General features: G+C 44.2%; 1 protein-coding gene across 2 annotated transcripts in view; it reads left to right on the top strand.

Annotated features, from left to right (window-relative positions):
- LOC120900893 overlaps positions 1 to 14,312 on the top strand; it is a 63,421-nt gene that overhangs the window by 15,713 nt on the left and 33,396 nt on the right. For both annotated transcript variants that reach the window (XM_040308486.1, XM_040308487.1), the window contains exons 2-5: positions 2,773 to 4,036; positions 6,584 to 6,733; positions 7,929 to 8,171; positions 12,564 to 13,614. In XM_040308486.1, the coding sequence (XP_040164420.1) occupies positions 2,978 to 4,036; positions 6,584 to 6,733; positions 7,929 to 8,171; positions 12,564 to 13,614 (2,503 nt within the window). In that variant the 5' untranslated portion in view covers positions 2,773 to 2,977. The remainder of the gene's footprint in view (positions 1 to 2,772; positions 4,037 to 6,583; positions 6,734 to 7,928; positions 8,172 to 12,563; positions 13,615 to 14,312) is intronic.

The following is a 14,312-nucleotide window of genomic DNA, read 5'->3' as shown; positions in this document are numbered from 1 at the left end:
GGAAAAATGGCACAAAAATAGCACTTGAGCGGGATCAACAAGGAATGAAGAGATGGGAAACGCAAGAGAGAAGCGTAACAAGCTCACAGCAACATCATTGCCACGAGCTTTAAGCACCGCAGCACCATAGCTACCTCTATTAGCTTCAAGCGGATCTCAAGTGTGTATGCTCGTTCGTTAGCCCGTTGCCCATCAGCCAAGCGCTTAGCAGCATTTTCCGTTGCCGATGATCCTTGGCACGGCTTCAGCAACAACGTAAGCATCAGCAACATAAATACATTATCGTGGTTTCCTCACCTAGTATTTCCTTGCTGTTCATTGCTCCCAGCTGCTTCGTATTGGTGCGTTCGTGTGCGTTCCTTCGACGCTCGCTTGAACGACGATATTTGTTCGCTTGATTCGGTAACAGCCTTAATAGGATAAATCATTTCACCGAATTTGGTCCAAATGTTTGGAATCATGATTAGACGAACAACTACGTCATTGATGAGCATCAAGCGGAAGAATGATTCCAAAGACAACAGCAACACAAAACAAACACAACGAGTCGCTTGGTCACTTTCAACACATTCCTCGAAGGTCAATATTTGTCTTTCAAGCTTAATTAGCCAATCAGTTGTTAAAATGAATGATAAACAGCTTTTGGGTTTGATGAACGAGGTGGGAACATAGTTTTCTCTTTAAACTATGATCAAAGTTTATAACAATTTCTAGCTTTATATCAATTTTGTAAAATCCCAAAAAATCCATTAGATTATCGATAATATTAAACGTTTTGCAGATGATGTGTTCGTTGCAATGTTTTATTACCGGTTAAGTAACAAACATATCAACAGCAATAAATCACAATGATTGTACATATCAATTTCCTCCCATGACGCACAGCAACTCCCATTAATTGTGCGAGCTCTTTTGATGAGCCGAGACGAAACAGATTTATGACCATTAAACACGAAAGCAATTACAACAGCTATGATTGGGACGCTTTTTTACACATGACGATGCTGGACAGGAAATCACAAAGCCCCATTTAACATCACCATCGTATGTATTATTTTACAATTAACCATTGCGTACACGGCTCAATTTACCTTTTCACGGCAGTCAACCACAAACACACTCCAGCATCATGTCTATGATTGTTATACAAGCTTAATGAACATATCAACCACAAGCTATCACGGAGCAAGCGAGAGGATGAAAAACGATAACATCATGGTAATAATAGCCCATGGAGTGGATTTTCATGGAAAAAGATACAACACAAATCACAATTCCGTGGAACTATCTTGTCATGGTCGTATCTGCAATTATGGGAATTTTTAGTTTACATCTTACCCTTTCGAAGGATTATAATTACTTGTTCCATTACACAAGCTAGTTTTTGGTAAAATCCTTCTTTTACAGTTCATGTAGCATTTGTCAAATATCATTCAAAATATTATTTTGATAAACATGGGTGGTATGTTGGACCTTTCGATGAAGGCTGGCAAAATTTGCAGTCTTATGCATTGTAGCGCGAGCAAACAGATTGTCCTAAGTAAATATATTACATGCGCCTAGTTCTAAGCAAACTGACGCATATCCTTCGATCGTACACTAACCATCAATTTCCAGACAAACACTATTATGCACACATCACCAACACCAAATCAATCTCTAAGCTTTTGTACAATAAATCATTCCTTTTTTCCATTTCTTACAGGTTTAACAATACATCAGGCGACTTTCCAGCGAGCCTCAGGGAAATCAATGGCAAACGAGGTGGTTCTCGAAACATGAACACAAGATGAATTCATGTTCAAATTCAAGTAACAATACACGAGACCTTCTGAGAAGACTGCAACAATATGCAAAGAACATTCCAACAGAAAATAGTCCTTTCTCACGAGCCCTGTAAAAGCGCATCAAGCTTTCCCGGCACAGTTGCACTAAAAGAAGAACCACATGATAAGGGCATGAACGAACGACACCAAACTCACCATGGCTACTGAATTAAGAGATCCTTTTTGCAAAGGAGAAGTCCTGAAATCTTCCACAAACACCACACAGGTGAACGTGGGGTTAAAGGATAATTGAAATAAAGTTGCAAATAAGGATCATACACCGTAAGAGAAACGAATAAGCAGGAACTGGTAGAAATCAAACGAACACGAATTCCAAACAAGTATGTGTTTTTCCCAACCAAAACGACCACAATTTCCATGCAATTCCTTCTGTGAGCGATACGTAAAATATTCACAAGTCAGTGCACATTGCTGAAGGTAGCATCATTCCACCGAAAAGGGTCTTTCTAACAGGAATAGTTCTTCGGTTGGCTCTTAACGATGTTTGGGATATTTTGAACCTTTTCCGTAGCCACAGTAACGGTGGCCAATCCGATGCAGCTGGAAGCTAATCCGTTGCCAAAGATACATCTAGTGGAAGGACATTACCTCGTTAGTAACTTGCTCCACATTTTCCTACTAGCGACAAACAACCGACCACCGAAAGGTTTTCCATCGCTTTTTGCTTCGTTTCATTCGACCTTCGTGCTTCGAACTTTTCATACAGCGAAGGTTGGCTTCAAAAGGGCAAAATTCATCCCATCACTCTCTCATATAGACTGTCAGCTTTGCGGTTATCGATATGCTTCGGGGTAGTGGAGAGAGTGATAGGAACCAACGATTATTTGAACCACAATTTATTGAAAACCATTTGACGTTATCAATGCAGGTATAGTTTACCTTTTCCCAGCATTAATTGCAAGTCTTTTTTGTTGTTATCAAATAGCAATGATCTGAACGTGTTCGGTGCAATGGAGGGATATGCTCCTCGCATTCTTGTGCTTGGCAGTGCCAATTGAACTTTGATAGGAAATAATGGTTGGAAACGTAAAACGTTTCGAGTAAACTGTTGGTCCAGCGAAACGGCCATTCTCCAATTGCATTGAACTGCGCGTTCCTTCAAACACCGTTCCGAAGTAGGACATCACAAAATGACAGACACTAATCGCAGCAAACAGAGCTATCTGCACAAACACAACGGAAAGATCGATCTGCAATCAGTGCAATCCCCACCGGGACAGCTCTCGACAGGCTCGAACACTACCGAACATGGCCGTGCAGCCAGCCATACCGGGGGTTCCCTGAAACGTAACAATAGTCATCATCAGCGGTTGAAAAAATCAAACACAAGCACCCTGGACCGAACCTCTAATGGTGGCCCCGTGGAGTACGGAGCGGATCGAACTGGTGGCAGTTTCAGCCATCATCATCATCATCAGCAACAGCAACAACAGACCGGAACGACCGCTACGAGATCCGGCGCCGGTTCCAGTCTAGCCAAGAGCTGGTCGAAAACATCCAGCAGCAGCACCTCGCAATCCACATCGCATGGTCCGGCGGAGCAAACATCACACCCACTGGACACAGCGGCCAGCAGTGGTCGACCTCCGGGGACAAATTTAACACCCACCGTCGTCAAAACGGAAGCATCGCTCAGTGACGATTTTAAACGCTTCCACACACTACGCAACAGCTACGGCGGCAAATCCAATTTAAATGTAAATAACACCGACCAAACGATAAAATCGCAGGTCCTGCTTCACCAGCAAAAGCTGCGAGAGTACTCGCGACAACTTCCAGCACAGCAACAACAGCCGCACCATGACAACGATAGCTACTCAACCTGCTCCTCGTCTCAGTCGGACTACCAGCATCCCCAGCAACCGCAGCATCATCAGCAGCAGCAGCAACACCATCGCCACAAGCATCACACACACTATCGTGTGCATCACCATCAACACCATCAGCAGCAGCAACAGCAGCAGCAGCAGCAGCATCCCAATGTCCAGCTGGCTCAGACCATCTACCCCATCTCTGCCACGGTCGCCGCAACTGCCACATTGACACGCGCTGGCGGTGGAGGTTCGATATTGAAAAATGCCAACAGCAGCACCAGCCATCAGGACCCGGTCGGCAGCCGGAACAGCCTCAAACGAGGTCCGGGTGGCTTAAGCACGCTGTCACTCTGCAGCTGCGACGCGGAAACGGAGGTAAGTGAGTCATTATTACAGGAATTTCCTTCTCATCTGCTGCTTCCTTTCGTTCCTGTTTCGCTCTTTTGCTTTCATCCATTTTCAAACATCGATGGACTAGAATGGGGCATTGGGGTGGAAGAGAATGAAATGACCGATATGGTTTGTTAATCATTGACGTTCGCTTTGATATAAGTTTTTTTACTCGATAACAAGTTGAAGTTGAAGGTCGACATGGAAAATAACAAGCTGGAGTGGTATTACAGTGGCTATTATATTTCTCTCTCTTCATAAAGGATGCAGGACGCCAAAGAGATCCCGTGATTTATGATTTTATTTTCAATAACTCAGATTATGCTTGAAATTTCCTTTAAACATGCTCCAGCATAGTCCTTAGAACAACGTCAGTTCATTTAGAAGTTCGTAGATTAAAACAAACTTCCATTGAGCCATTCCCTGGAATCACTTGTTTAATCTTTCACGATCTCATAAACGCATCACGCTCCCGAGGCTATAAAAGTTAATGTGTCTCTCAACAGGGGAATAGAAATCCCTGTCACTGACTCGTTTTCTAATCTCCTTAATCGCAGGAAGATTCCATCCATCTGCACGAAAGTAATTCCACGGATTCCTCTATTTTTAGTCGATAATCGCTTCCGTTAGGTCAATATCATTTATATAACGGAACGACCAACGTCTTGACACTTCGATACTGACCGCCAACAAGACCGCCCTCCACACGACCAACGATTGTAGAGCCGACGGCAAACGGAAGCCCAGTCATTCCAGCTGACCTGATGACTTCTTTTGCCGTCAGCAGACGTCGTCGGGCCGGTGGAATGGGAGTTTGTAATTAATTTTCTTAATCACGTTATCATCATACTTCCGCACAAGAAGCGCCGTAGACCATAAGAATAAGAAGCTACCGTGGGCGAAATATTACGTCAATATTACCGAGCGACTCGGAAGCTGTTGATATACGTTCGAGAGAAGAACAAGGACACGGCAAGATGGAATGTTTTTTTGTCCTGCGATGAAGATAAGCAGGAGAGAAATGAAAATGGAATCGAATAACGCCAGCAAAACGTAACTTCAAGTTTTCGGTCCCATTACCAGAGAAACCTCACAAATCCAAGCTTTGGGAACGATACGAAATAGAATAAGCCAGATTAAACATTTCGGCTTATCGCCTGAGATTCAAATTGAAAATTCATCTTTCACTCTGGTTGAGAGGCGGGGTGTCGTTATTGCTTTCTCAAGGACGTCGATTGGACTGATGCTTTTACAGCACCAAGTCTGCTGGTGTGAAAATTGCCTAAAAAGGACGATGACCTTTAATGGGAACTTCTCTCCGGTCAAGTGGTGCGGGTAGAGGTTGCTTTGGTTAAAAGCTTTGGTTTACATGATGAAAGTGCTTAAAGTTCACACTCATTCTTAGAGGTAGAAACTTTCCCGCCTCGGGAGCTATATTTAGAACCTAACCATTGATTAGAAGCAATTACTTTCCTGAGTTAAGTGAAGTATATCCGTAAGTTCAAGTGTTTCTTTAAGGAATCATCTACACAGTGAAGGTTAACGGATGGGCCTCCCATTTTGTTGAATAGCTCTTAACTGCCCCAATGAATGCAGCTAATTACATATTTCATTTGAGATTAATTCAAGCTCACTTCACAACCTCAGGAATGTTTTGTATTGGTTTTGTAAAGCAAATTGACCTTCTCACACTTGCATTTAACTGGAATTTAACGATTGCAAACCTTTCATCAATGCCCATTTGGTACTTCAACTCACTCTAAAGACCCTTTGCATTACTCAATCGATCGTATCAAATGACTATATTGGTTTCAGGCAAGGCGAATTTCTGCCTTCTCTCCAGCATCCTTCTCTCCATCTCACTTTCGAATCATCTGAATCCTTTCTGCTTCTAGACTATCATTCCTTCGCCACACTGCATCACCTCCAAATGTACGAAATAAAGCTCACAATTACACAAATTGACCAATAACAGTACGTAATGGTGCTATTCACACATCAAATACATATCTACAGCCCGTTCGGTCTCATGATGTAGGCTTGTGGCCTTGACACTCTGGACGAAATAGCTGACAGGGCTCTTCCGATCACGGCCAGAGTGGTTCGTCCAAAGCAGGACGTGTGGACGTGTGAAAGTGTCACTAATATGGTCTGCTAATCTATCATTCCCTTACTTTTGCTGGCAGTTTCATCCCAATTAGCCCTCAGCTTGATGTGTTTGCCGGACACGATGCCAAAGTTTGGTTGCCTTTCTACTGAATGAAGGCATTCGACACTGATTCCGGTGTTACTCTACACTTTCACAGTTCGAGAGCAGCCCTCACATTCAATGCCTAGTAACTTCACATTACTCTGGCCATTTTATCGCTTCGATCGGACTATTTTCAGGCCAGTCTTTTTCTCGTCTCCGATTTCATTCTATCTTCAAAAGTCTTGTTGTTATTAGCCATTCTTCTGGCTCCACGGCGCAGCATCCCTTCCCCTTAGCTTATGTCGTTCTGTTTCGTTTTTCTCCGAATCAAATATTTACAGATAATACCAAATCCATTAAGGCCATTATATCAGTACAGCCTGGACAGGAGAAATCCTCGCCAACACACCTACACGTGCGAGCAGAACGCACAGATTCTGCTGCGACTGGAAAAGGACCGTCAGAAGAAGTTCGGCTCCATGGGAAAGTTGGTAAGTGTTTATTCGTTTATGGCTTCGTTTCGACTGAGATTTTATTTCCATGCGATTTTGGAGGTGTAGGTTTGGTCGGTGGTAGGTTTGAATTGATCTTCGGAGGGTGGAGTTATCACTGTTCTTGATGTCTCTCCCCTTAGACGAGTTCTGTGTTAGCACGCTAAAAGACTTTGGAAGAGTACTGCCGTGAGCTATTTTGCATCACTTTGAACACGCTTACATTACACTCACGTACCTGTCACGAACAATTCGCTTCTAAAATGGGCGGTTTGAAGGCATCGTTCGGCGTACAAATATATAAAAGCGTAATGTATAATACTGGCTCCAGGCCGTTTGGTGTACTGTTAAAACAAATTCTACCTCCCATAAGATGCTGTATTAGCATGAATCGAACAGGAAAAGACAAGACCATTAAACGCTTCTCTACATTCAGCAACTCATGGAGCAAGCATTTCCAAGCATTTCAAGACCCTATCTACAGCAGCTCTAAGCAGCGCTCAAGTGACTGGAGACTTGCTTTGAATTCAACACACCCGAAGCTAAACGGCCCACATTTAACCGTTTCCAGAGCGGCTTCAAATTTCCACAATGACAGAAACAATTAGCTTTCTCCCTGCCAGCAGCATCGAAACAACAAACGATAGGACCAACAGGGCGCTCTTCATCAACGGCTTCTAGGGCATGACGAAAAGGCGCTTGAGAAAACTAATTTGCTAATGAAAACTCAACCAGCATCTCACTCAACCCGGGCACTGCCTGCCATGCTGATGTATCTTCCTTTTTGGGGTTCCTCCATTTTGGCTGTTTAGCTGAAACGGTTGAAGCCTGCTTTTTTCCCGCTCCCTTTCCCATACTGTTTCGAGTTCCATTAACAGTGACGTTTTGCGGCTAACATAAACGACCTTTCCCACACTGGCAACGGTCTAGTCGCGTGTGATGCGTATCATTTTCGACATTTCTGCCGTTTGCAACCACATCCTCCGACAACATCACGCCGAAAGCCACTGTTTAACTGATGTTTAAGTTATACTCCAACTCTACAACACCAACACCATCGCCACAGCTTCCGACAAACGTGACTCCGACGACCTACACTTCCGAAATACACCGACCAAAGTTTTCTCATAGCGTGAAAATTGTGTAAAACTACCATTAATGCATCAATTCCTCCTGTTATCAACTCACTTCACAGCATCTCACCACATCAACCGGCGACTTGAGTGTAGCACCCGCAGCGATGCAACGACACTCGAGCATTACGGGTGCATCCGTACCGACCTCTTCCGTTTCGACTCCCACTCCAACGCCTCCTCCGCCGGCTGCTCCCACTGGGCCGGCCGGAAAAGTCAGCGGAAATGCGTGTAAGGTGGCCGCCAACGTGCTCACATTCGACTGCCAGCATGGATCGTACTCTCGGGGTGATAATTATACGGAGGTAAGCTTGCATATCATCTACATGCCGCGTTTGGGCCTTCGTTTGATGTGTCCATGACGAGTGGGGCTACATTTCGTGTTGCTGAAGCCCCTTTCGTACGAAACCACACATAAAAGGCCCACACAACCGCCGTCAAATGTTCGTTCCTCATTTCCTAAAGGCATTTATATCACTCCGGAAATGAAGAAAAGACTGATAAGAATGCTATCCCTTCACAGATATTGGAATTCTATTCAGAGCACGAGGCTTTTTCGGGAATTTGATGTACGATGAATATATTCTCCATTCCATGGATCCATTTTTCTGCGCTTCCGGCAAAGGTGACAGCTGTCAAACCCAGTCGGAAAAAGTAAAAATATAAACACTTACCCCGTGCACTAACTGGTTAAGAGAGCGCAGAGTGTTGATCCTCCAAATCTAGATTCACATGTAAGCAGGAAGTAGAGCTGTGTGGACTGACATGGGACGAGTTATTTATCTGGAAAAGCGAACGCAAAACGACAAAACAAAACTTTATCGCTTTGGAAAGCAAAAAAGATCCGAAAAAGCGATCCACTTTCCCTTTTTTACGTCCCGCGATCAAAACCTCCAACGGTTCTCTCGTTCTCCCTCCCTGTCATGAGTGAATGTCGTCGATGGCTACTTCCGGTCATAAATTATTGGACAGCTTATCCGACCGACTTCAGACCATCGTCCGTTCGTTCGATTGCAAAACCCAAGGAATCCCGGAGAGCTCCGTCCCGGCATAGACAAAATTTATTGACCATACCATTTTGCGGCCCTGGTTTCGGAGTATTATTTATGGAATGTCCCGTGTTTCTCCCATGAACAGCGTACAGTGGGAAGGAAATTGCAAATTCTTGTTTTGCTCAAAGATCCGAGCGCGTGCTAAGCACAGAAGAGCGATTTGTGGAGGAAAGGTTTATTGGAGTTGGAGTTCCAAGACTAAGAAGGATTCAATTGGGGAACACTTACCTATGACGGTCAGGGAGACAGGGTCGTGAGCGGATTCTCGAAGTTTTCGGCATGATGAGGGAGGGAGGGAATTCCGTTTGCAAATTGGCACTCCATTTTCACGCCCCAGCTGGCCGTAGTTGTTGCATTCCGATAGTATCGGACGAATTGTTTCTATTCTCCGAGTGTCCCGTCCAAAAGGGAGAGTATGGGAATTTTGGGGGATTTCGAGGCATTTTGGGACAGTCTAGATTTATTGATTTTGGGTAAAGGTAGCCATAGTAGGGGAATAGGTTTTATCTGCTTTCCCTTGTCTTTGTTGGCTGATAATAAATTATATATTTCCCAAATAAACAGTTTTTTGGAAATGTTTGGAACTTGGCTCATCCATCATGGGCTTTACCAGTATCGCTTAGAAAGTTTTTTAATCAATGCAGATTATGTTTAGTTCTGTGTTGAGGTTTCACTCTTCCACGTATTTAAGCACCGAGCAAACAAAAACAGGTATGTCTGCGAACTAAAAGCCAACGGACGTGTCTGTGGTTCTTCATTTCAATGGTTTGCACAACTTTCACCCCAAAATGCATCATGAAATCAGGTAAAACATTCCACACATGCACACACACGAGATAAAGATAAGAAACTGTGAACATGATAGTGCATAGAGCACACACTACACCGTCTGGGATACAAAAAAAACTGCAGCCCGTTTTGTATGTGCCCTTTTGCATTCCATTTAAATGCTTTTGAATAATATCTCACAGCAATGGGAGCTGCTTTGTCGCCGTTAATGGAATTTTTAATGTCCTTCCACGTTCTGTTTTTAATCGAAAAGGTAAAACATACTTATCATTCCTTCCCAGGGATGTATGTGGTCATAGAACATAGTAAAGAAGATTCTTTCATGCGAGTTTTTAACACTTCTCGTATGAAATTGTTTAAATCGTCTGAGAAGCATTTCTGATAGAGCGCAATTGAAACATTTTCAGCAGCGACTTTAAGATTGCTAACGGTAGTCCATTTCCTAGAATGATAATTTCCTCCGATGTTTGAATCCAAGCCTAACCAAACTCATCAACTCATGTGCATTAATTTCTCCGAAAAACAAGCAACTCACAGGACTACCTCCAATCTTGGAAATTGCTAAACTAAAACCACAACGATGCTTGTTCAGTACCATAAACAATGATCCAACTGCATTGTGTTGTGCATTCGATTTCCTAGACCTAGACCACGGCTGATTATTTCACATCACCAACACCCAATTCTGAGTAATGAACGTCCTTCCGGTGTGTGGAGAATGATTTCAGCGGACTTACCACAATTCACCATCCTTCCTTTCTATCATACACAATTGCTCTTCTCAATCGAATTTCTCGACTTGCCATGTTCATCATCTCACCCTGGCTGGCTGGAGGTTAATATTTGTTTCATGCGATTTTTATTGAATGTCATAAAATGCACTCACACCAAGCTACGAAACATTACCAGCGGGGAAGGGAACATAAAACAACACCCCAGGAAGGAGAAGCAACACAAACAAACAAAATTGTTACGGCTTTGCAATCACAATTTGTGATCCGTGCTCACTTTTGTCCGTTCGAAATAAAAACAGAGCTCAAGAAAACGGTTCCAGAACACGGGACTATAAGGTTCTTCAATTTTATCGATACAAACGACTGGTCTCGTTTCGAACAGCTGTACTAAAATGGGGTTAGCACTGACCGGATGTACTTGAAACGTGACCTTGGGGAACCGGTAGATTGAAATTGCAAAGCACAGCTGAAAGACTGCACGAAACAAATGAAGGTGAACAATTTATTCGTTGCTTTAATCAGTATATTATAACAAAAACACGAAAATACCATCTTGAATATGACTTGGTAAGGGAAAAGCAGTGATAATCATGTTTCATTCCTATGCAGAAACAGCAAACAGGATGAAAGCAGCGCTTCATTAGAATAATTGATCGGTTCGTTTGAGCAGATTGATGAAAGCGTTGTAAATAAACTTCACTGCTGAGCAGCCTTTCTAAGCTTATTAATAACAACGAAAGTGAAACTGAAAAGACCAAAGGAGGAAAATTAATTCTAACCATAGACGTGATGAAGCAACACAGCTGGGTATTCTGGCTTTCCTAGTGCCCTAGCCAATTGATGATCTTTTGCTGTCCTTTTAGTTGCGATTTTCGCCTCTTTTTCGGGCCATATTTTAATTTTCTAGCTTACCAAATTCTCGACTTTTTGCTTCTTCATTATCCTTTCTACGAGAGATTTACCATTTTTCTTCGTCAGCAATCAGACGCAAATTTTATCTTTAAACAAAGCCAAAAGCGAGCTAAACAGTTCTACAGTACGAAGAAAAAAACACATGCAAATAGAAAAGCTTGTTAACCATCCATTTCGCCTAAAAACAACGGAAGCAACTCGAAAAGCGAGGAAATTAAAACACAGGAAAAAGCACTACGGACGTGAAAAATGACGAACGAGACAAGCGCATGCTTTTGGTTCATGGAAATGGTGCAAATGGTGGTACAGAGAGGCAGGAACAGGACCGGAAAAAAGAACCGCGAAAAAGACAAACCATTACAAGAGCTGGAAAGAGCCGGTGGAACATGGAACATGGTTCGGCCTACCAGGTTCGTACCGTCTCATTTCCCCTTGCACGGAAAGGCATTTATTCTTTTCATTTCCATTACGGCCCAGCGTCATAAATATCCGCTCCATCTGGCGTAGTCAGATCATTTCTCTGCTGCCATTGCAAAGGCACCGAGAGGCAGCGTGATCCATGCTGCTGTTGTGCTTTTCCGGTCTGTTTTGCGGTTTTTCCTTACGACCGGGACGACATTACCATTAGTTGCATCTCCGGTCTTTGGGAATCGTGGTTTCGGTGCAGGAAAGTGCTCGAACTCGGTGGAAGACGCGATACAGATGCGTTAAATGTGCCCCAGTTTGTCATCCTCTGTTTCGAGAAGCTTTGCATCAACAGCTGCAACGACACGCTGGGAAGCTGACTGGGAAGCTGACTGTTGCAGAAGGGATTAACGAGAAAAATGAGTTCCCTTCACTTCCGAAGTCATTTATTACGTGATTAAGGAATTGTTCTATGCCCTTATTTTAGATGGCAGAAATACATTGCACTAATAACCTGCATCCTAAATGCATTTCCGTTGTACTTTGTATAATGGAAAACGCGAAATTGCATGTCTATAATAAACTCATTATAAGAGCAACGGATAGCAGAGGACCTGCTTGGAACTCATAGCGGAAAATCAAACGATTATACATGAACGTTGCTCCGTATAGTCAAGCTCTATTCCAACCACTCCATCGTTCATGTTCACAATCCAATATCAGTTATGCAAAGAATTTGTTGTGTTTGTTCAGCAACATCATATGAATGCTCGATCATTCTCTCTCTCTCTCTGCTCTATTGCAGGACGACTCGTACAGTGAAGACATGATACCACCTCCACCACCGCCACTACTCAACCGGCGCCCTTCCTACGGATACGGCTGTGTGGTGCAGCAACCTGTTGCATCCGGACCGGAACCGACACACGCAGACCAGCAGCCAATGTACGATCCGACCGCCCAGCCCGCCATACCTCCCGCCAACGTCGACGTGTACGGTCGTGAAGTGGACGGACTGATTGGAACTATGAATCAGCCGGATCTCTTCAACTTTGCCTCCAACACAAACGGCTCGTTGAGTGGGACACTAAAGTCAACATTGAAATCCGCCAAATCGTCGACAAACGGTAAAACAACTTCCGGCTCATTGCCCATGCCCGCCGATGGCAAGTCGAAGATGAACGACCCACTTCCCGTTATGATGGTGGACCTGATGAACGGTAACGGAACGGTCGCACCACCGCTTCCGAATGGAACTGACCCGACCGGCACGAAGCCATATCCGCCTTACTATTTCGATGATAATTATCTGCATCACCACTACTACTACCGGAATGGGGAGACCGGTGCGGATGTGCCACTGAAGGACGCTGGGCTGGATGCAGCGGGGCAGATGTATCTCTACCATCAGCACCATCACCATCCGGACGCGGTCCCCGCTGGCTACATTACCAACTACGATGCGCTGAATCTTCCCGCGAAGTACAACACAATCGGAGCGAATGGAGATTTACCACTGGCGGGACACTTTTCCGGGCTGGCGGGAGGCGGTGTCGGTCACCATGCAAGTTCCTGCAACATCAATCAGTACTCGGGCTCGACCAAAAGCAACCTCATCGCATCGCACAACCATCACTTCTCCAACTCGATCAGCAACTTCAACTTTAATCCCTCGCAGTACTTTGGTTCGGCGCTGGACCCTCCGCCCGGGACGACCATCATTCCTGGGGGTGGTGGTGATGGGTTTCCTTCGTCCTGCAGCCTTAACGGAACGCCCAACAAACAGCAGCCGCATCCGTGGAAACATCGCCAGTGTCCGAGTCGAGGTTCGAGCAGTACCGGTTCCGGATCATCAAGTAAGTATGAGGTTGGTTGGAGGACCTTAGGCCCTGGAGAGTTGTCTTTGGAAGTTAAGTTAATGCTACTCAGAATTCAATCACGTTGTTAGCTCAGGACTTTCGCCATATTTTCTGGCTTAAGCGCCCAAATTCATAAATTTTAAACCAAATATCACAAGTGCCTTACAAACAGAAAATACCCGAGTACCCAAATGATCCTCTAAAGATTACGTTGTTAAACTATTTCCAACCACGGTATGTAGGTTGCGGTCTCCCGGACGCCATTCTCCCGCCAGAATGATTTGGGGTTTGAGATTAGACCATCATTAATATCCGGTAAACCTAACGCTCCACCACTAACGAACGTTTCGAAATCAACAACTTTGCGTTTGCATTTCAATAGTTGCTGTGCTCAACTATTCCGCCAGCTTTGCACCGTGATTCACACCAACGCACCAATGTTTTGGTCGTGCGCCAACTGAGCATAACTATAATGGCTTTGCAATCTAAGGCGCCAACCCTCAACCACAATAAGGTTCGTCGAAAGCAGCGACGAATGATGTGTTGGTGGGAGTGGGGAGCAAATTTAAATTTCTAATAAATTATTCATCATGCAGAGAAGACAAACACAGGCCACTCTCTGCGTGGAAATAACACAACATAACCTCGCACACTTCCTGTGACGGTGCGCCACTGGGTGTTGTTCCATGTCGGAT

Source organism: Anopheles arabiensis, chromosome 3 (genome assembly GCF_016920715.1).
Source record: "Anopheles arabiensis isolate DONGOLA chromosome 3, AaraD3, whole genome shotgun sequence".
In the NCBI taxonomy this organism is placed as follows: domain Eukaryota; kingdom Metazoa; phylum Arthropoda; class Insecta; order Diptera; family Culicidae; genus Anopheles; species Anopheles arabiensis.
The sequence above is the reverse complement of the archived record's forward strand: the minus strand, read 5'-3'. Positions and strand labels throughout refer to the sequence as shown.